This window comes from Oreochromis aureus, linkage group 6 (genome assembly GCF_013358895.1).
Source record: "Oreochromis aureus strain Israel breed Guangdong linkage group 6, ZZ_aureus, whole genome shotgun sequence".
Lineage (NCBI taxonomy): Eukaryota > Metazoa > Chordata > Actinopteri > Cichliformes > Cichlidae > Oreochromis > Oreochromis aureus.
Window position 1 is genome coordinate 38,606,847 of NC_052947.1, and position 24,424 is coordinate 38,631,270.

The 24,424-nt window shown below is 41.5% G+C and overlaps 1 protein-coding gene across 6 annotated transcripts in view; it reads left to right on the forward strand.

Annotated features, from left to right (window-relative positions):
• rptor (regulatory associated protein of MTOR, complex 1) overlaps positions 1 to 24,424 on the forward strand; it is a 198,722-nt gene that overhangs the window by 88,127 nt on the left and 86,171 nt on the right. For 5 of the 6 annotated variants that reach the window (XM_039613380.1, XM_031754181.2, XM_031754182.2 and 2 more), the window contains 2 exons: positions 967 to 1,142; positions 20,453 to 20,512. In XM_039613380.1, coding sequence (XP_039469314.1) covers positions 967 to 1,142; positions 20,453 to 20,512 — 236 coding nt within the window. Of the gene's footprint in view, positions 1 to 966; positions 1,143 to 10,022; positions 10,099 to 20,452; positions 20,513 to 24,424 lie in introns of those variants that run through there. The other variant, XM_039613382.1, reaches the window with a different exon arrangement.

Genomic DNA, 24,424 nt, shown 5'->3' on the forward strand with positions numbered 1-24,424 from the left:
CAAGTTGTAGTCACATTTAAGTTATAATTAAATAAAAAAGAATGCACATGAGAACAATTCGGGCCACAGACAATCGACTTGTAAAGGTTGAAAAAGTTCTTAAAAAAAACTACACTGAGTGTAGATGGATACTTTCATTTTAACAATTTCAAATTAAATCTATATCATAAAGAAGCGTGCAGAAATGATAGAGATCAGTTAATAGACATTAAAGTGAAATTATCATGAGGTGTTCAGGGCCAACACAAAGTGTTCTCTTACACCGGAGTGTTTTTATACTTTCCCCAACCCATAAATATTTCTCCCGTAACAGCCAATAGGTGTAGTACTACCTTCTCAACGTCGTACCAATTACTGGAACTAAGTGACAGTTTTATATTTCAGGAAGTCTGTTCGGTTTAATTTTCCTGTTCTGTCTCTGTAAAAGTGAAGTTGAACCACAGGGCCTCCCTGCAGGCTCCATTTCTGATTGTCGGTGGCATCAGGAGACCCATCAGTCTGAGAGAGCTACAGCTCACAGGCTATCACAAAACAACATCTAACAAATGTTTTCACCAAAGTTTAATATTTTGACTGCGTGGGTTTCCCTGTAGTCACCCAGCGTGAATTTGCATCAGTTTGCATGTTTGTATGCAAAAAGTGTCTTTGGCATTTGGTCTGAACTCAATTCCACATTTCATTTGATGCTCACTGTGTGTCTGTGTGCTTTGTAGTCTGACAGATAGGATGTGAGATAGTCATCCAGCTCCCTTTCTCTATAAATCTCTTTGTTATTCATCTCCATAGAAAACTGGTCAAGCTGTGGAGAATTAAATAAATCATTGTTTTAGGACTGAAACTTGGACTTCTGAGATTACTCTCTGTGGTTGTTGCAGCTATGAAAAGTCTCCTAGATAAATGTTTGAACGTTTGACTATGGTTGTCAGATAAATGTTAAAAATAAATCACATTTTTTTGTCCAATCAGGTGGCAGCCATCAACCCCAGCCACCCGCTTGCCCAAATGCCCCTGCCGCCCTCCATGAAGAACTGTATCCAGCTGGCCGCCTGTGAGGCCAGTGAGCTGCTGCCCATGAACCCTGACCTCCCCGCTGACCTCTTTACATCCTGTCTCACTACGCCCATCAAGATCGCCCTCCGTTGGTAATGTCTCTCTCATTTTCCATCCTTTTTATCTCTGCTTCTTCCTCCCCCCATTACAAGTCTGAAACACAGAGGCGTTGATAAAGAGGAGATGGTACATCTGGAATATGCTCTGAAGTAATGAGGTAGATTGGATGGGTTTTCTTTGGTCAGCGAGCATGTTAAAGGTGTAGAATAAAATATCATTATCGTGGTATAACATATCACTTCAGAATACAGACGTACCGGCTTTAAATATTGATATGATTGTAACACGGAGCCCTAAACAACTCAACTTCTGTTGCTGCTTACCGTATTTTCAGCTCTATAAGGCGCACTTAAAATCCTTGAATTTTCTCATAAATCGACAGTGCGCCTTATGTTTGAATTCTGGTTGTGCTTGCTGACCTCGAACCGATTTTATGTGGTACACGGCGCTCAAAAATCTGTCAAAAAATGTTTTAGTACGACTTTGGTAAGCTACCAAGCCGCACCGCTTGATGGATTGTCGGAGCATTAATGCCGTAGTCAGGAGCCTCGCGGAGTAATCTGGGTCCAAAACTCCGTCAGCTTCAGGTCCCAAAGTCAAACGAACACTGCGGCATCACTGAGAGTTAAAAACTAAGTTCTTTCATCTTTAATAAAATGATCAGCGTTGCTGCTTTACCAGGTGTAACAATTAAGTTTAACATCCAGGCATCCATGAAAACAGGATTTTCAGGAAGTTAGCTCTCTAGTTTCCACCTAAACATGATATAGCATGTTCTGACTGAGAGATTTCTGAAAAAATTAAAAGGTACAGCTCTGTTATCACTTCCAACATAAATGAAGACAGAAAACTAAACAGCAGTGACGTTTGTAGGGTTACTGAAGTTGGGCTAGCTGCTATATAATGATGTGCTACGTGATCGCTAGCGACGCAGCTATGTTAGCATAACATAAACACAGTGAAGCTGGAGGATGAACGCTAACTTTTTCCACTTGATAAAAGTTAACGTGAAGGTTCCCGATGGTTAGGGACAAATGCAGTCGCATGGCAGGATGCTGTAAACGGACCAAACTTCAGTCAGGAGAACAACTGAGATAATCCATCCACAATACGAGGTTAGTCATTAATATACTGCAACAACATGGGAATAGAGCGGCTATGAGAGAATTCAACATTAATGAATCAATGGTACGGAAGTGGAGGAAGCAAGAAGAATGAGTTGAGTAAAATTTGACTTATCTGACTGCTTTGTTTCTCTTAATGCACCTTATAATCCGTTGCGCCTTATGGTCTGAAAAATATGGCAATAGCTGCTCATCATGCAGCATGTTTTTCAGTTACAAATGCTGTTCACAGTCCAGCCTCGCTGCGTCTTTTTGTGTGTAGTGGTTTTCAAACTTTTTTTGGCCAAGGACACCAAAGGGCAAGCAACATTTTTAGGGCACATTTGCATTCATGTCTGCATTAAATGGCTTCTGCGTAATCTGACGTATTGATATCTTGAGTTCTTCTTTTGATTACATCATCAGAAAAAGCACTATTGACAGCCCCTTTTTGCAGCATCTGGACCTGGTATGACATCTGCTGTATATATAGAAACGCCTCAATCGCCTTATTAGACACTTTATCACAATCCAACAAATGGTCTGATTACCTCTGGTTGTGATCCAGGGCTGTAAGCCAAATCTCCCTCAGAATGGATGTTTGGTTTCCGGGCGCCTCTTTAACTTGTTTGGCATCATGTAAGCATTAGTCAACCTCTTCCGACAGACGATGCACTGGAGGGAAGGGCTGTTGACATCCCCGGTCCAGCTCAAACTTTACATGTTATGTATTTTAATTTTTTATCTTCATGGGTTGTTAGTAGTTGTTTATTTCCCATCATTGCGATGGGAAATAAACTGATAATTTTTCACTCTGTTAACCGCTTTGATGTCAGTTGGTGTCTTTCGTGTATGTTGCTCTCATAGGTTCTACTTTTGTGCAAATGCAGAAAGAAACTAATGTTTTTGAGGGGAATTGGGCGCATACAAACAACTGACAGAGAAAATTAACAATTCATTTAAAGCCTTTAGTGTTTTTGCACTTAGCAAGAGTAATAATTTGGTTGCCTGAAAATCCCGCAGCACATGTTGTCTTGTGTCCAGCCACGCCATCGGGGAAATAACTGGCCTAAGATTTTAATCCATGTTTATGGATATTTTTTTAAACACGCAGGAAATTGTGCATCAGTCCTTCAATTATTTCAGATGCTCGTTTGCAAGTCACAGCTTGGACACTCTGAGGATATGAAGTTGTGTCCTGTGCAAAGAGCAAACATTCCTCTGAGCTTCTGCTCAGTATTCAGCCATGATGAGAAAAATTCAGCTGTGATGAAAAATGTAGATCGGCATCATCCACACTGATGCAGAAATGATGATCCCTGCAGAGAACTCTTCAGTAAAAGAGGTGAAAAATATTCAGGCGAAATGAGTTCATTTGGGAAACTTGGCTTATACAGTGGCCTGATGTAAATGCACTATGATGCATCATTCAGAGGACTGTACTGATGGAGCTTCAAGCTGAACTGTGGGGGCATGTAGGTTACATCAGTCCGTCACTGGTGTGTGGGGCAGTGTGGTGTGGGGGGGCTTGCACACACAGGCAAGGGTGATTGCATCAGCTCTGATATCCTGTCAGGACACACACATACTGTAGATATGCATTTATCCCCAGTAAGTCCACATTATCTCTGAAGGAGCTGTAATTTCTGACTGGTAAATGAGACTCTGCAGGTGACAGGGCTGGGTGCACACTTCAGCATATGTACAAATGTGTCAGTGGCTCAGTAATCAGGTTTTAATCCCTCATATCAGATCATTTAAATAAGGAAATCGGGCACCGTTGGTAACTCTACTAAATTGTGAATAAAGTCACTTTTGTACCCACATTTAACCAAAATGAGTGAAAATCAAAAGGATGGATGCATTGGTCTTGAATCCCACCTTTTGATCTAGCCTTTTGTGTGCAACCATTCAGGTTTCAAAGACTGAAGTGCACAAGAGGGTGGAGTACTATTTTGCAGTATCAGAGTCATTACTTGATACCTTTCTTAAAAGTAATGCACTATGTTACCTACTTTATAACCTGACCTGAAATGCACTGCCACATAATTACCAAGTTAATAGTGTAAACCTTAGATACAGTCCCACACACCAAAACAAACAGTACAGTTAGAAACGGAGGCTAAAAGGCTGCAAGCCTGACTACTCATCACTGCCTTTGTCACCAGGTGAAGTTTGGCATAGACTCAAATTTATGGGGTCGTAACACTTAATGTTGTGTTAGCAGTATAAAGCAGTTGCACTTTACCATTGTTCTCTTTTCTATTTTTGCACAAGAAAAATAAATGTCCATATCTCAGCTCCTGAAAATGAGCTTTGTTACAGTGATTCATGGTAAATTGTTTGTGGTGTGGAGATGGTGATTGAGAAAGTAAAAGCAAAAGGGAGTTTTCTTGTTACATGATACCTGGAAAATTCAGGTGAGCGCCTCATCTTTGATGCATTACCAGCCCAGATACAGTCTCTATCTGCAGTGTTCCTGCTCCCTTTGGTGCCATAAATCAGTTCTTACTTGCACCGTTTTTTGCATTTTAATTGCTGAATCTACTTTGCACACACTAGAAGTCACAGGGATGATTTAACAAATTTTCGACTGGGAATGTGAAACTTTTTTTTAAGTGTATAAGTGAGAATGGCAGGCTGCCTGCAGGAGGTGTCCTACAGCTAGATAAATGTTTCTTCTGTGCCATAAATGTTGAAGAGTTTCGTTCATCTTTCTCTAAATCCACATCTAGCCGTGACCTTCAGCATAATGAGGTCTCAGTATTATGCCATTAATATTGATATCCCTTACCAACGTCTCCTTTTGGAGAACAAGTTGCTGAAAGGCTGCTGGATGATATTGACAGAGATGTTCTTTAATGCCCTCTGCCTTCAAAAATGGATGCTGTGGCCTGCAGGGGAAAGCTGGGGCTGATCTCTTCTGTTAAAGACTCAGGTCAACCTTCACTGGTTTGTATTAATGAATCTAACTTGTTGGTTGGTAATGAACCAGGGGAAATTTGGTCATGTATTATGTATGCGCTATATATGAAATTTCCTTACTTAGCTCAGTGGAATTTGATAAGCTCATTTAACATAAATCTTACATGAACATCAGAAAGTGAAAATTTAAAGTTATTCATTCACTCAGTCTTTATTGAACATGGAAAAAAATCACCGAATGCAGATTCACCCGATAATGACATCAATATATTTTAATTTCAATTGTACTGCTATAAAAGATGCATGAAACAATACAATCATCATCAATTTGTAGTGTTCGGTTTTTCCGTGTATTAAAATGGGTCCTACTGCAAACTCATAATGATGCATTTTTCCTAATAAAAGTTCATAAACAGTGTAATGCAGCTTTACTTTATGGGTTTTCTAATAACTTTTTTTGTATTAATCTCTATAAACACATTCTGTTCATGAGTATGTAGAGTCTGTTGGCAAAAGTGAAGAATTTTGACACTGTTTGAGCTCTTGGATTGTGTGTATTGATCGATCTCTGCTGTGTTCACCAGGTAGATACAGATACAGTCGCTTTCAGCTGACAGAGACTGTTTGCTGAAAGTGGCAGTTTTGAGTGGCTATGAGTATACTGTTTCCAGTTTTGTCATCCGCGTGTCATATTTGTAGTTTTTTTTTCTATTGCCATCAACCCACCGGACAGATGGGCGGGCGGTGTGACACCCAAGTTTGTGAATGCAATAACTCGAGAACGAGGTGACATAGGAGCTTCAAACTGATGCCACAGGTGTATCTACCAGAAATCTTGGGCGAGTTTGAATATCAGTGACCTCGACCTCAAGTTCAGAGTATGTTATCTTAAAATCTTGTGAACGCAAAAACCTTGAGAACAAAGTGACATAGATGTATCTACTAGGAGCCTGAGTCGTCACACTGGTGGTTGCTACCTTAGTTGCCCGACATCCTCATTCACAGCAGTGATTATCACTCCTCCTCCTTTTCCTCAGTGTACACCTAACCGAAGTTCTATGGACTGTATTGCTTGGTCACGCAAGAAATCCACTCGAAGATTGAGGCACAGCCTCCAAATTCTAGAGTTAAAGCAGAGTTTAGCTGCGTTCTGGCTGCTTTTGGTCGTCAGACGCTGCCTGATACGTTCCAAGATTCATTTCAGTCTGACATTATATTATGTGAGACTTTATACAAAAAGACGGGCATATCCACTGTTATGCCTAGAAAACCAAAGAGTGATATATCGAACGGTCCACTTCAGCCTTCTGCCTGTTGCCATCTTAATTTTCTGGAGTCAGAAGTGAACATGTTGGCCAAAGTATGGAGTGCTGAGTTATGAGCCAAGGTTAGCAAGCTGTGTCCATAGACTGTATAAATGCATTGCCATCCAAGAGCACAAACTTCTTGGATGGTCTGAACTACCTGTATCTAAAATCACGAGCGAGAGCTCCAATTCACCAAGATGCTTTGCCGAAGAAAAGGATCTGCTGCTGAAGACCAACATTGTTTTTGTACCAGACTGCAAACATGTTTCTTTCTGCTGTAAAGTTGGAAATTGTAACCAGCTTCAAGTGGCCATTGCTACTGTTAAGCTTTATTTTTGAAATTACCATTATTCCTTAATGGCCACTTGGCTGATATTCAGCAGTAGTTAAAGCAACATAGTGGCTTGTTGTCTGGACACAACTTGCAGACATGTTAGTAATTCCACACATGGTATATGGTTGGTGTTCACCGCCCGCCTGCCAACTTTGGTAGAGAATACCAATTTGACTGAAAACTTCCAGATTGAACATGGCTTACATCTCCATCAGCCTCCTCCTCAGACTTAACTGACTTGCTTCAAAGGGGCTTCAGCCTCCCTTCCTCAGTGCCGTCACTCTTCATGCTCCATCTTCAGTTAGGTGCTGTCTCGCCTGTTTGCTTATTATTTTCTAAATAAAGACATGCCCAGCTGCCTTCTCTTTAATTTCACACAGCCCCAGAGTAAGAAACGGGGAGAAAATGAGGAAGGGGTGGGATGGAGTTTCGCAGGGTTAGAGCAGGCGGATGGAAGAATTCACTGATGTGCCGGCTTACCTTCGCTTTAAAACTTTAATGAGATGCATTGAGGGATGGATGATGGGGTTTACACAGAGCGAGAGAGCGAGTCAGGGAGAGCCAGGCAGACTGAGTGCATGTGTACCTTTCATTGCTCAGCTGTGCAGAAAATCATTACTGATGGAGCACCATCTTCAAGGGACTTCCCCGCTGCAGCAGTGGGTGGAGTGGAATGGAAGAGATGTGCATCTGAAAATGAAGAGGGAGGCAACAGGGACACGGGGGGGAAGTGAGAAAAAGAACCGCGGGATTAAATAAGAGCTCAGAATGCTTATCGGTTTTTAAAAACTGTGCTAGAAGACAGGCTCAGGGGTCAGCGGTGTCAGTCAGCCTAATGGGTCTCTCAGTCGATCAACACGCTAAGGTCCAGATGGAAATATAACTGCAACTATTATAAAGATTGTGGAGAATTTTCACCATCTCGATTTTTAAAGAATACTAAACTAAACCCGTATACTAAAAATAAATATGACACTTACATCAAAGTTATTAGCAGCTTCCCATCATCTTTGTCAAAATATGACCCATTCTTCCAAGTTACCTGCACCATTTCTCTCTAAACGGATACACCTGTAAGTAGCACGTCTAAAAGTAAATGTTTTAATTCTCTTTAGTTACAATGAGCCTTCTTAGGTTTGCACAGAATTAAAGAATCAGAACAACAAAGCACAAACTAGTGATTCCATCAATGACAGAAAGCAAGAGACACTTTAAATCAGGGCTGGACTGCTCTTTGAAGCAGGTGAGATACTTGTTGGTGGAGAAGTCACTGGGACATCAGTCCAATAGGGACAGGATAAAGGTGAAACAAAGGATTAGTGGAGATGGGGAAAAAAGAATATTTGAGGGGCTGACAGTCTCCAGATGCAGAAAGCTGTCACAGACCAATGGATTGGTGTTATAGTCCTCTGTTAGGCACGACAAGCTTAATTTACCCCACTGAGTGTTGATGAACGGGAGCAACAAGCCCTGGCCTTACTGATAGTTTAACAAGGTCTTTACCAGTGTAATATAATTTAATCCACATTTAGTAGTTCCAAACTAGATTTCACTGAACATGCATCAGTGTTTGTATGCTTCAGAATAAAACCCCGCTGAACGTTGTGGTCCAAATATTCTAAGATGCAAACCAAAGTAACATTATCCTCTGAACACCGAGATGTTCAAGATCCTTATATTAACATTAGCATTCCCACTGTGCACAATAAAGCCTTTAAGTAGCATGACTGTAATCTCTTTTATAGCCACATGTGGCCACTTATGAAGAAAAGGATGATTTAGGCAGAACAATCACTCTGATGCAGATGTAATTCAGTCCATACTAACCTGGTCTGTGAGCTTCTGTTTTTCATGTATGTGAGTGATAATGGAACCCTTGCATACAATACAGATGGGCATTAATGTTGGCGTTAATGGTTGCACGTTTCGTGCTTGCTTCTCAGCCCAAGCCTTCTCGTGTAGAGGTTCATTATTTTCGTGCACACAACGGTGTGTGCAACTTCCCCAGCATGAACACAGATGAGATTTTAATGGAAATGCAGCAGCGAGGGTTCACGTGACCGCTTCTCGGATTCCTTTCATTCAGCAGGAGTTCCCCTGACACAGACACACAGAGCACAGCCGCATTATGTTCATTCAGTACAAATGTGGCTGCGCCTCCCGTTTCCAGCTTCTATAGGCGAAATGGGGAAAATTAAACTTGCACATGAACACGCACTGCTGTGCTCTTATTCTGGAGTCTTGGCTTTAATAAGGGAGATGTAAATTACTTGTAAAAATGTTGACACATTCATCTTCCCCTCTTCTCTGTTGATGTAGATTGAACTACAGAGGAAGCGGTTACATAACGCCGCATATGCCTTTGCATACTAGTTTCCAGGGACCTCTGTGGATTTGAAGGAAGCAGCAGGTTTACCTCAGAAACCCCTTCATAAATACTGCCATAGCAAAGGTTGATAGCTCAGCCTATTCCTAGTTGTTTGCTGAAAGCATTTCATATTTTTAGTGAAAGAAAGAATTACCTACATAACCTGCTACTGCTGCCCCGACCAGCATTTTCATCTTTCTTTATATCAGCACAGTCTTATCTTTTTTTCTTTGACCAAGTCCACAGTACCAGCCTGGCGAAGAGGCCAACTGTCCAAGACCCACAGGGTCCCTGAAAGTCGCAGTTTCATTGCACATGCCTTAATCCTGTCCATCCATTTTCTTCTACTTATTTGGAGTCGTGTCTCAGCAGTACCAGGCTAAGCAGGGTATTCCACATACTTTTCTCCATAGGCAAGTTTTTCAGTTCCCCCTGAGGGAGACGAGATGAGATTTATAATCCTTTCACCAATTCTCTCAGCCGAATATGCCCAAAAAACCTCCAAAGGAAGGTGCCCAGACCCATTCCTAGGTGTAATAGCCAATTTTGTGTCAGTGTCTTGGAAACCTGAATACATGATACACTTGTAACTTACTGTGTGACATGTATTTAACCCTCTGAAGTCATCAGAGTATAACTCTATCCCTAACTATATGCCAACGGTGTTGAACTCCAGGCCTCGAGGGCCGGTGTCCTGCAGGTTTTAGATGTTACCCTGCGTCAACACACCTGAATCCAATGATTAGCTCATCACCAGGCCTCTGGAGAACCTCAAGACATGTTGGGGAGGTCCTCGAGGCCTGGAGTTCGACACCCCTGCTCTAAGCAATCGGAATATGTAATTTTTGGTTTTATGAAATTGTTCTCCCAAGTTTTGGCAATCACAGAACAAAGAAAATAATCAATCTAACTGATACGCACCAAATGCTCTGTTTGGCCCTTTTTAAAAAGGTAGGTTGAGGGTAGGGGTATGGTCAGGATTGGGTAGGGGCTAATTGTGAGCTGAAAGGTAACTTTAAACCTGTGAAGGCTGGACCAGGCTGTGTTTACTGTTGCAAATGAACAACTCTCTTAATAATAACTCTCCAAGATCAGTTTTTATGAAGTTTTCTAGATTTGCCTAGTTCTGATGTTTTGTTTGGCGTCAGTAAACGCGCCAGGTTTGTAACAGTCCGTTTGTTCAGACATGTAGAAATGGAGATTGTCTTTCTTCTGTATATATTTACAGTAGTTTTTATGTTGTTATTCTGTTGATTATGCTGATTTCTTGGTTTGGGAGACTCTGGAAAGTTTCTACCATGTTTTCAGTTGGGTTTTGCTTGAGTACCTTGAAGTCTATAACTTTTATTATGAAAAATTCAAAAATGAATAACGCTATTTCCATTTTATAACTATCCTACATTTGTTTTCTTTCTATTTTAATTTAGTTTTATACAGTTTTTCTTATATCCCATTAAATCACCACCTGAAGTATTTTCACGTTATTTTTGCATCAGTTTCTTCAAACATGCACAAGTCTGTCCACATAGCATTTGGTGACATCTGCTGATTACTATACATCCAGATTAGTTCATCTGAATGTCAGACATGAAGCTGTGAGTCAGAAAACATGCTCCTGCCACATTAAAATCACCATCGCTGCTGTTCCATTATTCACTGTTGGGGTCGTTCCAGGATCTGTCTCCACGTGACATCATCTCTACAGTCTGTCTGCGCTGCTCCACTAAAAAGGGAAACTTGTTAAAATTCACAATAGTGTGACTTTATAATAAAGTGTTACAAATGGAGATTTGTAATATTAGAGGAAAGAACGTGAAGTTTTTTCTGAAGCCGAGGTCAGTGTGCCTGCATGAGGGAAACTTCTTTATTATAACAAGCTAGTTAAAACAAACCAGTGGCCCTTTTAACACTGAACACATCACCATTGATACTCGAGGTAGGTTAACTGTTCTAGGACTTGAACTGCTGAACATTCACAAAACCTCTCAGTAGATCTAATCTTGTGGAGCCGTGATTACAGTGGACATGAAGCACTGCATGTAGTATGCAGATGTAAGCTGTGAGCCATAGTGGTGCAGTGATTAGCATTATTGCTACACAGGCAAAAGATTCCTGGTTTGAGCCCCAGCAGGGCCCGCTCTGTGTCGAGTTCACATGCTCTCCTTGTGCCCGCGTGGGTTTGCGCTGGTGAATACAATAAAGTGCTACATAAATGTATGGTTAACCTCGAGGTCTAAAGCACTTTGACTGGTCAAAACTAGAAAGAAGTTATTCAAATGCGAGTGCATTACATTACAGCATGCATAATTTACACCCTAGTTTCGCACTTTTAGATGTCATAAGTTTCACACGTTCAGTGAAACTGAAACTATAAAATAAAATAATGGATAATCTAAGTTGTATTTTTCAGAGCAAACAGCACTTGGAATCAATACTCTGCAGAAAAAAGGAACCCAAAACTGCAAAGCGTTGCTGAGGGAGGTTACACTTTGCATTGCCCCGGGCCAGACAGTTTTTTGTTTGTTTGTTTTATTTAATTAAAATTTTTGTCTGCAAGCCAATTTAGGGTCAGTTACTTTTTTCACAGAGGGTTTGCTCATTTCAGTTCAGTTTTTATTAGTTTAATTATCAGTTGAACTATTAATCACCTAACCAGAATGATGTTTTAACATTTTAAACGGCAATATTTTAATTTGTAGTTGAGCTTTTAGATGACTGTAATACCCTTTCCACTGTTTGCTTCTGTAGGTAACATTAAACGTAGGCATTTCATTTGGTATTTATACCTGCACGCTCAGCTGAGCTAACCTCAGGTGACCGACTCGTTTAAGTGCATTGCATTGAAGAGAGTTTCATTTCTGTGTCTTATCAGGCTCTTTGTGCCGAGTGTGTTTAAAGTCGTAACCCATCTGTACTGTGAAGTGCCGTCTATCAGTTTTTCAGCATTGGACTGAATGAGAGGGAGTGTTGCACTTTACACTTCAGCCTCCATCCTGCTACTTCTGTCAGCAGTCACATCATTAATAAAACCCCAGACACGCATTTCCATTGGCAACTAGGCTGTACATAGTCATGCTATCACTCTGCCTCCACCATTGTTTGACTGATGGTATGGGATGTTTTAAGGTCACAATCACATCAAACACCACTGATCTTTGCAAACGATTTTGCTCCAGAATTACAAAACTAATATTTTCTGTTCTTCAGTGTTTTGAATCTTTAGGTATTTTTCTGATTGTAGACTTTGACGATGAAACCGTACGCTTGGTGTGTTATTGCCTTAGCATGTTGTGAAGCGGTTTATCTTCACCAGTGAAAGAGATCTGCGATCATTTTCTGTAGTATTTGAGGCCTTTTGGTGTTTCTGAGCTCGTCAGCGCAGCCCTCCTTTTAACAAACGTGTCTCATTGTTGTTTTTGCCACTCCTAAACTTTACTAAACGTTTCAGGCTCATAATGGCCTCCTGCTGTGCAGCTCTCAAACCTAAATATTTCAACTACCACAGCGACCAAACACTAACTCACCCCTCAACCATAGATCTGAAAGTTGACATTAACTATTGAGAAAAGGAAACTGTTTGTTTGTTTTGAATCAAATCTGAAAGTCTTAATATTTTTGAAGATTATCGTCTCAAAGCATCTTTACCTGATTGTACTATAATATATGACAACATAACTCTGGTATCAAAAATTAAAAACCAAACAAACAAAAAACAGGTGGTGATTGGCGTGGAAGTAAACACAACCAAAATGGTGAATCAGGCGGTTCCAACAGAGAAACAGCAGCTGTATTCAACTATTTCTTCCAGTTTTGACCCAGAATCGGAGCAGTCATAAAGCCCCAAACATCCCAGAGATTTCCCAAAGTGCTCGTGCAAGATGCCAATTAATCAGTAAACATTGTGCCTCAGGACCCGGGCCAGAGATATTTGCATGAAGTATTAATGATCCAACTCACACGAAGTCTTGGTGACTGAAAAGGGGGTGAGTGGGAGATAAAAAGGAGCAAGAAACAAACTTTCAAGAGCCACAGTTCAAGCATATAATCGTTTTATGCTTCTGGTTAGTCGCTACTAAATCTAGAAATCTCTACCTGCGTGTGAGGCATTTAGGGAACATCTGTAAATTGTACCTCCACAATGAAATTGCTGACCTTTGGTAAACGTTGTAGGGCAATAATTCATGTATGAGAGGGTTGCTGGTGTTTGTGTCAAAGCAAATGACCACTGCAGGGTGAACTTCTCAGATTACGTAGCAGCTGCCTCATCAGGCTCGCTTCATGTGTTGTGTTTATTAGAAACAATAAACATGGTTTCATTGAATGTGTGAAAAGGCATCCTCTTTTAGAACATTAATGCTAGCAGAGACAAACTAATAACAACTGTTTACTTTCATATGAAATGTTTAGTGTTTGTCTACGGAAAATAACCCAGGTTACATTTGCCCAGGTCAGCACTGCACTACTTCCTTTTTCCTCATTAGGGTGTCAGCACGCATTTTAATGATAATACTAATGCTGGCTGCCATAATATGGCGTGCTGTGCTTAACTTTCGAATGCTTCCTTATTTCGGATATCAGGAAGATCTCTTTCTGATGCAACTCTCTCACTTACTGAAGCTGGGGACCAGCTTCCCACTTCTATAGCTCCTGGTAATAAAGTGGGGATCTTTGGTGTTAAGGTGAATGTGTTAACCACTACACTGTGAAGCCACTGGCTACCACAGTGTATGGCATGATGGAAATTCATGCATAATCATTTCATTCATGTCCTAGAAGGGTTACTGTGTGAGCTCAAACCTAATCTAAGTTTGAGATCATGCAGTAACCCTTCAAGCACATGAATGATAAAGTTGCTGACTTGAAACATGCAAGCTGGTTGAAGGAGTAATGAGCTGTGGAAGACAGCAGGAGTCATTCTACTCGTCCCACTCCTCCTCCACCACCCGCCTACCCTCGGAGCAGCGTTGTAGTTTCTTCACACAAGCAGCGCTTCATTTTCCTTCTCAAAATTTAATATGTACATGCCCACTCCTACCCTCTCTGCTCAGTGCCCACACGCTCACTTATTCACCAACCCAATTAAAGTTTGGCTGCCTTGCTTTCTGTAAGTAATAATCCCTCAATTTCCTCTTCATCTCTGCCCTGCTGGCCTTCTGTACTTCAGTAAACTTACCTGCTTGTCTTCTTCAGGAGCGTGTATTTCACCGGCTGCAGTTTAGGTGCAGTCCAAAGTTCAGCAGCCGCTTTAAAGAGTTGTGACAACAAAAAAGTTTGATCTGTATCTCGGGGCTTTTTTCAACTACGAATTGGTTTTGAATCCAGGTACAGAATCTTTTTCTGCACATTTTTAGTAGATGTTTTTTCCCTGAGACTTATTCACAAAGTTGGGTCTTCTGTATGTTAACTCATGTTGTTTTTTGTGATGAGCTGTTTAGCCAGTGAACACTGTGGCTTTGGGGATGGCAGAGATAAACAGAGATGGGCAGTAACGCGTTACTGTAATCCGATTACTTTTTTCAAGTAATGAGTAAAGTAAGGGATTACTATTGCAAAAACGGTAATTAGATTACTGTTACTTTCCCGTAAGCACGCTGCGTTACTGCGTTACTAAAACCGTGATTTTTTTTTTTGCGAGAGTGTCTCATGACAGTGACGTAAGCGAGTGCGACGTTCGTGGCAACAGCTGTGTGCAGATCAACAATGGATAATATATCGAGTGCGGGAGAGAGTATGAGCGTGCAGCGTTTAAAGCGTGGAAATACTGACCTTATTTTGAGTTTGATTCCATAAAAAGTGACAAAAACATTAGCGTCCGCTGTTCACTGCGTGGGAAGAAAACTCTTTACAGCGAAAAAACCCTTAACTTCCGAGCAAGCACCGAGTGCGCTACCACGGAATGAGAAATTCACAGACAAACTCGCCGATTCTTCCACTGACCGCTGTGGCACCTGCACCAGGCAAACATCCGCCTGCTATACAGGTGAAAATAGAGCAACAGGACCGCTGAGTCTTTGATTTTATTTATTTTCTGCTGTGTTTCACTTGCATTTATTTGAAAGAGTGAGTGTAAACACAAAAAATATTTTACTTCATGTGCTGGAATGTGCAGAAAATAGGTTTAAATGTTAAACAAATTTCTTCCAGTCAGAGAATGTTGTATATAATTTAATTTTTGCTTGATGCATAAAGTTAAAAGATTAAAACTAATAAAACAAGTTTTAAAAAGAGACTTTTCCATTTGATTACATTTTGTATGATGGATTATGCAGAAAAAGTAGAATTGGGCTGAAAGATCTATCGCTTTATTACCTATCCAGGTTGTAAAAGTAATTAATTACTTTGGAAAATAAGTAATCAGTAAAGTAACAGGATTACTTTTGGGGGGAAGTAATCAGTAATTAGTTACTGATTACTTTTTTCAAGTAACTTGACCAACACTGGAGATAAATATTTTGATGTGATGGCTGAAAAACATTATTGAATAACCATTATTGGATAGGTGGTCCTGAACTTCTGCACAGATATTTATTCTTTGGAAAGGACAAAAACATTAGTTCTTCTGACTTTGGTGATAATTGTTTGACATACAGTCCTGTGTGGAAGTCTTGAGTCACCCAAATTCTTTTGTTTTTGACTTAATGTTTTTTAAGTGGTCTTGCGCAGTAGTTCTCCAGAATTTCTGAAGGGTTTTCAATGTTATTCTTCGGACATTGGCAGCTATTTCACTTATTTTCCGTCCAGTTCTTGTGGTTGACTTTTCAGAGGAATGTTTTTGTGTGTTAAGCTACGTAACCCTGACCTATGAATCATTAAAGCATCAAAAAGGCACATAACTCCTGGGATGAACCAGTATTGTTTATACACATGATGGAAAACTTGACACAAGTTTTCCATCATTCAGTTTTAAATTGAATGTTTGTTACTAGTAGGGTGTTACAGAAACACATACATTTGTCCTCATTTCTTTAATTGAAACTATGAAAAATGCTTATGTGTCCTTAAAGACTACTACAGATGAACTGCATCTGAAAGGAAAAAAATCCCACTAGAAATCTGACACCAGACCTGAGAGATGCATCAGTTGATCCATCTACTGTTCACTGAAAACTGGCTGTCAACTAGTCATTAAGGTAGTCAGTGAGATATGCCGAATTACAGAAGCGGGACTGGTGTCAATCCCAGGTGTCAGAGGGCAGCACATAGAGACAAACGACCATTCATGCCTACTGCTAGTTCAGAATTTCCAGTTAACCAAACGTGCACACCTGCCTTTGGACTGTGGGAGAGAACCCACCCAAACACCGGGAGAAGATACAAACCCAGCAGAGAGTGGCTCTGGTTTCCGTGCTTTACACATTACAATAACCTGTGAATCGTAATGAGTTGTGAGCTGGTGGACCAATTACATCGTTCATGTTCTGGTTTTCTGATGCCTCCCAAATGGCAAGACTTTCTTCCAGAAGACTCTAGTCATTGCTAGTCACCTAATGGTCAGGATGTCAGTGTGTCATCTTGTGGTCACAATGATTCCAGCACAGATAACAGCTATAGTCCTTATTCTGGTACAAACTGGTGGTTCACTCTAAGCAGAGCCTGCTGCAGGTGGAGAACTTGTTCACTTGCTGCAACCGTTTTACTGACTGAAGGACTACCATCGCTAGCTACGGTCCATGAAAGTGGAGTTGGGCTTGCGACTAATCTTTTATCTATTTGTCCCAAAAAAAATCTAAATCTATGGGAAACACTTCAGCTTTGATATTAATCCTTTGGAAACAGTCTGTGAGAAATGTGCTCAGCGAGTACCCTTCTCGGTTAATGACATCGCACATTTTGAGTGATTTTCGTGAGAGAGAACCTCTAATTAATAAATACCATGAATGTGTCTCCTTATTAAACTGCATTATCCTGCCGAATCCCCTGCTTGCTGATTAATACTCGTTTTTCCTGATCATTTGTGTCTTTTAACAGCATTATATTGAACTTCTATCCATTATAATTATTGACTTTTAATCCCTTAGTGTCTCATTACTAAACAGTAAACATGTTCTGTGCCGCATTCATAGTTTTGGTTTGAGCAAATGTAAACACAGGAGAGGGAAACCATTTGAAATTGAGCTTCATGTGCTGCAATGTTAAGCACTGGCAGAATTACTTTCTTTTGATCGCAGTGGGTGCCCAGCATGTCAGTCTGTTTTTGATCATTTGCAATCACAACCAAATAGAGCAAGAATGTGGATCAGACTTATTATAGATACTGACGTGATCAAATGCCACCAGGTTCTCTCTTCCTCCCCTCCCATCTTCTTCTCTTTCCCGTACAATCTCCCCTCTACCCCATCTCCCATCCATCACCCTGCACAGGGTGCAAACGCACACTCCCTGATGCAACCTCCTGCTATATCTGTGCTCTGTTTACTTTGGTCTGTCTGTTTTTTCCTGAAATTCATTTTTACTTAATCATCTCTGTTTACGTCCGGGGATTCACAGATTCTCTTTTGCAACCAGTGCAGACAAAAACAAACAAAATATTTAATCTGCGGCTCAAATGAAATTCAAAAGTAGGTGCGAGTAGGGCGATCTTAAAATGTATTATACAGAGGAAAACAAATATACCTGTGTTCACCATAAACAGCAAAGCTTTTATTTACAGATCATGAGTCCAAAAGCTGTTGATCATTAAAACTTTCTAGAACAAGCTTTCCTGGTTACATTCCTTACTCTTGTTTTTCATGGATGTCAGTGACACACAGGATCTTTGCTGTTCTTTAAAGAAGCAGCAAGTCACAGTGCTGCCGTGTGAGATCTCATTATTCTCCAGCAGCAGGAAAAAACCTTTGAATCCAAGTGTCAAAACGTCCGTCATAGTCGGGATACAATTTCAAAATGTATGCATGACTTCTGTCAATTTTGGAATTAAAATTCACTTTCAAGCATGTGGCTTGGCTTCAAACATTGGTGGAGAAAACAGAATCAATAACTAATCACAGGTGGATCGACATGCTGAATGGGAGCAACAAGTAGCATGTAATCTGTTTTTACCCGGTAACATTTTTCCTGTAATAAATCAGTTATTTTTTTTATGAACAAACTGAATTTATTAGCTTGTGTAGTTCTCACAGACGGAGCTATTTCACATTTTCACGTCATTTTTAACTCGACGAACTGATGCATCACTTTCCTTTTTCCCACATTATTGGCTTTCAGCATGGATTGCATCATTTGGCGTCACATTCTCCTAAAAGCCTTCTTTTATTTAAAAAGTTGGATTAACCATGAAGTGATCAATTAGGGTCATTTGTAGTCATACAGAAAATTATTTTTGTATGACTGACTTTTCTTTTTTGTTAATAATTCAGTTGGAGATTTGTTGCTGTGCTTAGAATCATCGTCCTGTTGCATGACTCAGTTTTGCCTAAGCTTTGGGTGTTGGATAAAACCACACACAGGAATCCGGACTACTTTGGTATACAGAGGCGTTTATGATCTGTGCCTGCAAAAGAAGCTCAAATCATCACTCCTCCATTGCTGTACTGTACCTGCCAGTTGAGGTGTTTTTGGTGATATTTCTCCAAACGTGCTGCCGTTCTGCATTATGGCTAATCATCTGTCAGAAGGACATTCACAGGGCTGTAAGGACCTTGACCTTACGGGTCAGAGCAGAGTGAGGACTACCGCTACTGTCCATCAGTAGGACGAGAGACTCTGTGGAGAAGCAGCTGATTTTTTGTTTCAGTTATTTATTTGTCACAAAGTGCTCCAATCTTTTTCTTCCAAATATTTTATCCTACCACTGTTAACTCTGTGTTTAATGTTTACACAGACTCGCCACTTCTCCTTGTCTTTATTAGCATCTCCATCCATCCATCCATCTTCATCCGCTTTATCCGAGGCCGGGTCGCGGGGGCAGCAGCCTAAGCAGAGAAGCCCAGACCTCCCTCTCCCCAGCCACCTCCTCCAGCTTATCCGGGGGAACACCAAGGCGTTCCCAGGCCAGCCGAGAGATATAATCTCTCCAGCGTGTCCTGGGTCTGCCCTGGGCCTCCTCCCGGTGGGACATGCCCGAACACCTCACCCAGGAGGCGCCCAGGAGGCATCCTTGTCAGATGCCCGAACCACCTCAACTGGCTCCTTCGATGTGGAGGAGCAGCGGCTCTACTCTGAGCCCCTCCCGGATGGCCGAACTTCTCACCCTATCTCTAAGGGAGAGGCCAGCCACCCTTCGGAGGAAGCTCATTTCTGCCGCTTGTATCCGCGATCTCGTTCTTTTGGTCACTACCCACAGCTCGTGGCCATAGGTGAGGGTCGGGACGTAGATCGACCGTAAATTGAGAGCGCTTTTACACTCAGCTCCCTCTTCACCACGACGGACCGGTGCAGCGTCCGCATCACTGCAGCCGCAGCACCAATCCGTCTGTCGATCTCCGGCTCCCTTCTCCCATCACTCGCGAACAAGACCCCGAGATACTTGAACTCCTCCACTTGGGGCAGGAACTCATCCCCGACCCGGAGTGGGCACTCCACCCTTTTCCGGCTGAGAACCATGGCCTCAGATTTGGAGGTGCTGATCCTCATTCCCGCTGCTTCACACTCGGCTGCGAACCGTTCCAGTGCGAGCTGGAGGCCTTCACCTGATGAAGCCAACAGAACCACATCATCCGCAAAAAGCAGAGATGAGATTCTGAGACCATTAGCATCTCTTTTTATTAAAAACTTGAGTTATGGATTAGAACAATTAATAAACTACTTGTCACCTGGAAATGTGTAAATATGTGTGTGAGGGAACCCAATGATATTTTTCTGACGTGAATCTTCCTGCTTTAACGTTCCTGCAGCTGATGTTTGTGTGACTGACGTGTGCTTGTGAGTCCACACACCTGCGCTCTTCCAGGTGTGTGATGACTCACAGTCATCACCGAGCGTTGAGCCAAGCATCTGTCAAGACTCTGAGCGTCTTCCTGCTGTGACTTACAGCTGGCTCGACCTCTCGGAGCTAACCGCGCACAGTAAACAACCCCCGCCCCCCTGACAGGCGTTTCAGAAATACGATGTGTATCCCGCCGCCTCCCCCCCTCTGCTTTGACTGTAACTCAGCCAAAATACACTTATCAGTGCTCAGTGGTTGTAATCTTTGAAGGGCTCGTTTTTCATTTGAGTGTTTATCCGCTGATTGTTTCCCTCATTGGTCATAAAATTTGTGCTGTAGAGGCCAAACGCTTTTATTGCATTGTCTCGTCTGTGAGCCCCTCTTGTTTTCATTACAGCCCTGATCACTAACCTTTCCCTGTCTTTTTTTTTTTTTCCCCAGGTTTTGCATGCAGAAGAGTGCCAAGTTGGTGCCAGGGGTGACGTTAGACCTCATTGAGAAGTAAGTGGCACTCCACAGCCCTCCTTTGACTGTCTCCCTCTTTACAGGAGGGCTCAGTCTAAAGAGATCATTATCCTGTTTTCCTCGTGTCACTCTCTCCTGTCTGTCTCCCCGTCTGTCTCTTTTGCTCTCGTCGCCTTCATTGTCAGCCCTCTCTGTTGTTTTCCATCCTGCAGGTATAATTCTCAGCCTTTGTTTCCTCCTCACAGTTGAAACAGCAGCAGTTTGGCAGATTTAAAGCTTTGCATTTCTTGCATAAACCTGCGGGTGCCAAACGGCGGAGTATGGAACATCTCTTGCTCGTAGGCACATACACTGAGATTGATATTAACATTCAATATGGATGTCATATCCAGAGTTTTAGTAGTTTCACAGAACCATCAGTGTGGCTCTTTTTTCAAACCTTAGGTGCGGGGGTAGGGTAAAATGACACCTATAAACTAAGTTGAGTGAGACTTGGTTTTTGAAGCCGTAGGTAACCTAAAAACGGGCTGTTAAATCTCAGCAGAAAACAGTACATCTCATTGGAAAGCACCTTGAGGTGCTGAAGTTGAAGACTGTGTCAGCAGTCTCTTAATGACATGTCGCACTCTGTTTGCTAAAGGTGAGTAATCACTTGTCTTCACCTACTCAGATTATGATTTCTGCCTGTCACTGACAGCCAGTGAGTGCACATCCACACATTACCTCCCCATCTGTATCATCCACTGGACTTTAATTAGTTTTTGGATGAGGGTGTACATGGAGAAACTGTGAGCTTGTGTGCTCATTCTTGTCCTGTGTGTCTTTATAATCTTTTTCCTTTGCTCTGGGTGTGTTTTGGTGCTTTGTACACAGCAGCAGTCCCACAATGACGCAGTTTTCCTTTCCTGTCCAAAACATCATTTTGTTCTTTGGAGAGGATATTTCTAATCCCTCAACTCTGTCAGTGGCTTTCATAGTAGTTTGGTTTCTCAGATTGTAAGGTTTATCCACCTTAAAGGTGATCTAGTACCTTTAATAGTAGCTGGATAGTAGGAACAATAGGTCGGAGGTTCGAATCCCAGCAAGTGTATGCCCCAGGCTAGGCCCCAATGCTACCCAAGCCTAACTCAGTTTTGGGAACAATGGAGATACTGCTCAGAACCCTCCAACTCTCAGGTCTCTGGTAGAGGACCCAAGCTTGACCCAGTAAATCCAATGAGCCTAAAGCTCAAGACTCGGTCTGCTCTAAATGCTCCGATTTCGGGGAGTTTTTTCTACTCTTGGTGTATGATGTCGGTGAGAGTAGATTTACTGCCATGGTCCTCGCAGGCACACAGATCTGACTGCGAGCACTGAAGCCCCAACCACGTGATGGTCAAATCGTTTGTTTGCGAGCGGCAGCTAATCAGAGGAAAGTTTGCAGAATAGTAAGGGTGGCCTTAAGGGGAGGGGCTAATTGTTGGCGCTTCGGCCTGCCCCAGAGAAGACCAAAGGTATGTCATACAAAGACTTTCTGCTTTTTTAATCTTTGATTATTATTTTTCCTTCACTTTGTGGTGAACTCTGCTGTAGCTTCCTTTGCAGCTCAGGCTCACTTCAACTTCGATCGTACACATAGCTATAACTACCTACATCAAGTTACCTGCTGTTGATTTGTGGATGCAAAACGTCTGCCTAGATTGTCAAATCTCTAAACAAATGGGCACAAATGTCCTGGGACGAATCTCTCTTTAAGTTGCATTCATGAAAAGTCGAAACTTTCCACTAATGTGGAAATTTATGGTTGATGTATGATCTTGGTTTGCAGCTCTGAGAAAAGTTGTCATCTGCTCCGCTTTGTTTTGCTGCCCATCACAAAGTTAAAGGTGCCAGTTTTTCTCTTCCTCTGGAAATAACTTGTCGCTTCTGCAGCAGAGGTGTGAACACAACACTCAGGGGCCTCAGATATTTATTTACATATTCACTAGTAAGCTTTTAATTTGAAACATCTGAAAAACAAGCTATAAAAATGAGCACATATGGAAAAATAAAAGATGATAAAAATGTATTTCTCATGATGGAAAAACCACACAAGTTTTCAATGTAGAGCTAAATTTTTCATGTTTCTTGTCATTAACCTGCTGCCCAGGATTATAATTAGGATTGTTTGTTTTCAGTTGTACTCTCACTCTGGTTAAAGTTTCTTTCCTCCAGCTATTCTATCTGTTACATTTCATAAATCATAAATCATGTGACTCATCACTCAGTGTTTATTTCTGCTCTGTTCATACCTAATATCTCAGAAACTACATGTAGAAGAAGTATTTTACCTGTTGTGGGCCCAGAGGAGGTGCAGCTGTGTTATTTGTTGGGGAATTTACAGGTTCACTATTGACTTGCTTTCCATGTTTCTGCAAGATTAGTGGGGATTAGTCATAATTCTAACAAGTCTCTCTCCACGATTTATTTGACGTGGTTCTTATTATCTTGACTATAAATCTTTTTGCTTGTTTGCACTTTCTCTCTGATCTTTTCATTTGTACACGCCATTTTTTCCCCTTCTGTCAAACCCCACTACTCTCTCGTGGATGAGTGTTACAACGGAAATGCCCGAATACACAACAGCAACAGCTACTGCGGCACGATTCCCATGGCAGGATGGTAAAACCACTAGAGCAATGAAGAACACCTTTGAAGAAATAACCTCTTCTTCCATTTGTTTCCCTTTCAGCATTAGTCGCTGGGTTTGACGGTATCCATTCATGCTCTAGCTCTCGCGTCCTGTTTGTCTTTCATCACTTGTCTCACCAGAATTATTCTGCAGGAAAGTAGAAAAAGTAATATATGACCTGAATGCTGTAAGGAGAGTTTTAGCACCCAGAAACGTCACACTAGTCTGCGTCAGAGATGGCGCTAGGGAAAGCATTTTCCCTCTCGTCTCATTCTGCCGTTAGGCCGCGAGTAAAACACTGAACAGAAACATCAAAGAGGTGACAGGTTAACAATGGTGTGAGAGTCTTTCTGCTAAATCAAAATGAAATTCAAAGTAGTTTCTGTCAAAGACAAAGGCACAACCTTAAAGAATGGACTATGTTGTAGCTTTGATTCCTGTAATGGTCTCTTAGTATGTACAGCCACGACAAGCAGAGAGAACAGAAACCTTCAAAGAGAAAGATCCAGGCTGTAGGGTGAACCCGTCATACACATGCCTTCTCTGGTTGACCCTTCATGCTGCCTCAGAGATGTACACAGAAACAAACAAAGCAGTAAAAGTGGTAAGGGTGCACGGCAGCAAAATGCTGACCTTTGAGTATAGGCTCAATAGATTGCATTGGAGATGTTTTCAACTTGAAACTGTCCTGATTTAAAAAAAAAAAAAAAAAAAAAAAAGCTGTAAAATATGAAATTCATGAGATACGTGACCTTGAATTGATGCACAACCATGGACTTATTAACGGCAGGCTATTATATGAGGAATAAAACATGATACACAGAAAGACCTGTTTTGTTTTGTTTTTTTGTAGATTTCTGCATTAATATGACCAAAAGCAATATCTTATTTCCACATGTTTACAGGCTCTTGTTTAAAGAGAATACAGTTAGACAGCTGAAGTGAAAATATTAGACTTAACCTCATATGCAGTGTTTTTTCTGAAGAGCCATGCTTTCTCCTCGCTCCTCTGCCATGCACCATTGCTGTCCGCTATGTAGCTGATTGTAAACCTATGGGTACCTTATCCAATGAGAGGTCTTCAGACACTTACAGACTACTTTACTGGACTGATCTTTGTTGACTGAGGGTAACTCGGGTCAAAAATTCTGTCATGTATAATCTGTCTAACTGGGGGTTTGTCTAACCTTTTCCAACCTGTTGAGCATGAGCATCTTTATTCTTGAGGCTGTTTTCATGTTCACTCCCTTTTATTTATGCACAACAGAAGTCATCTCAAGGGACTTACTGTCAGGTAA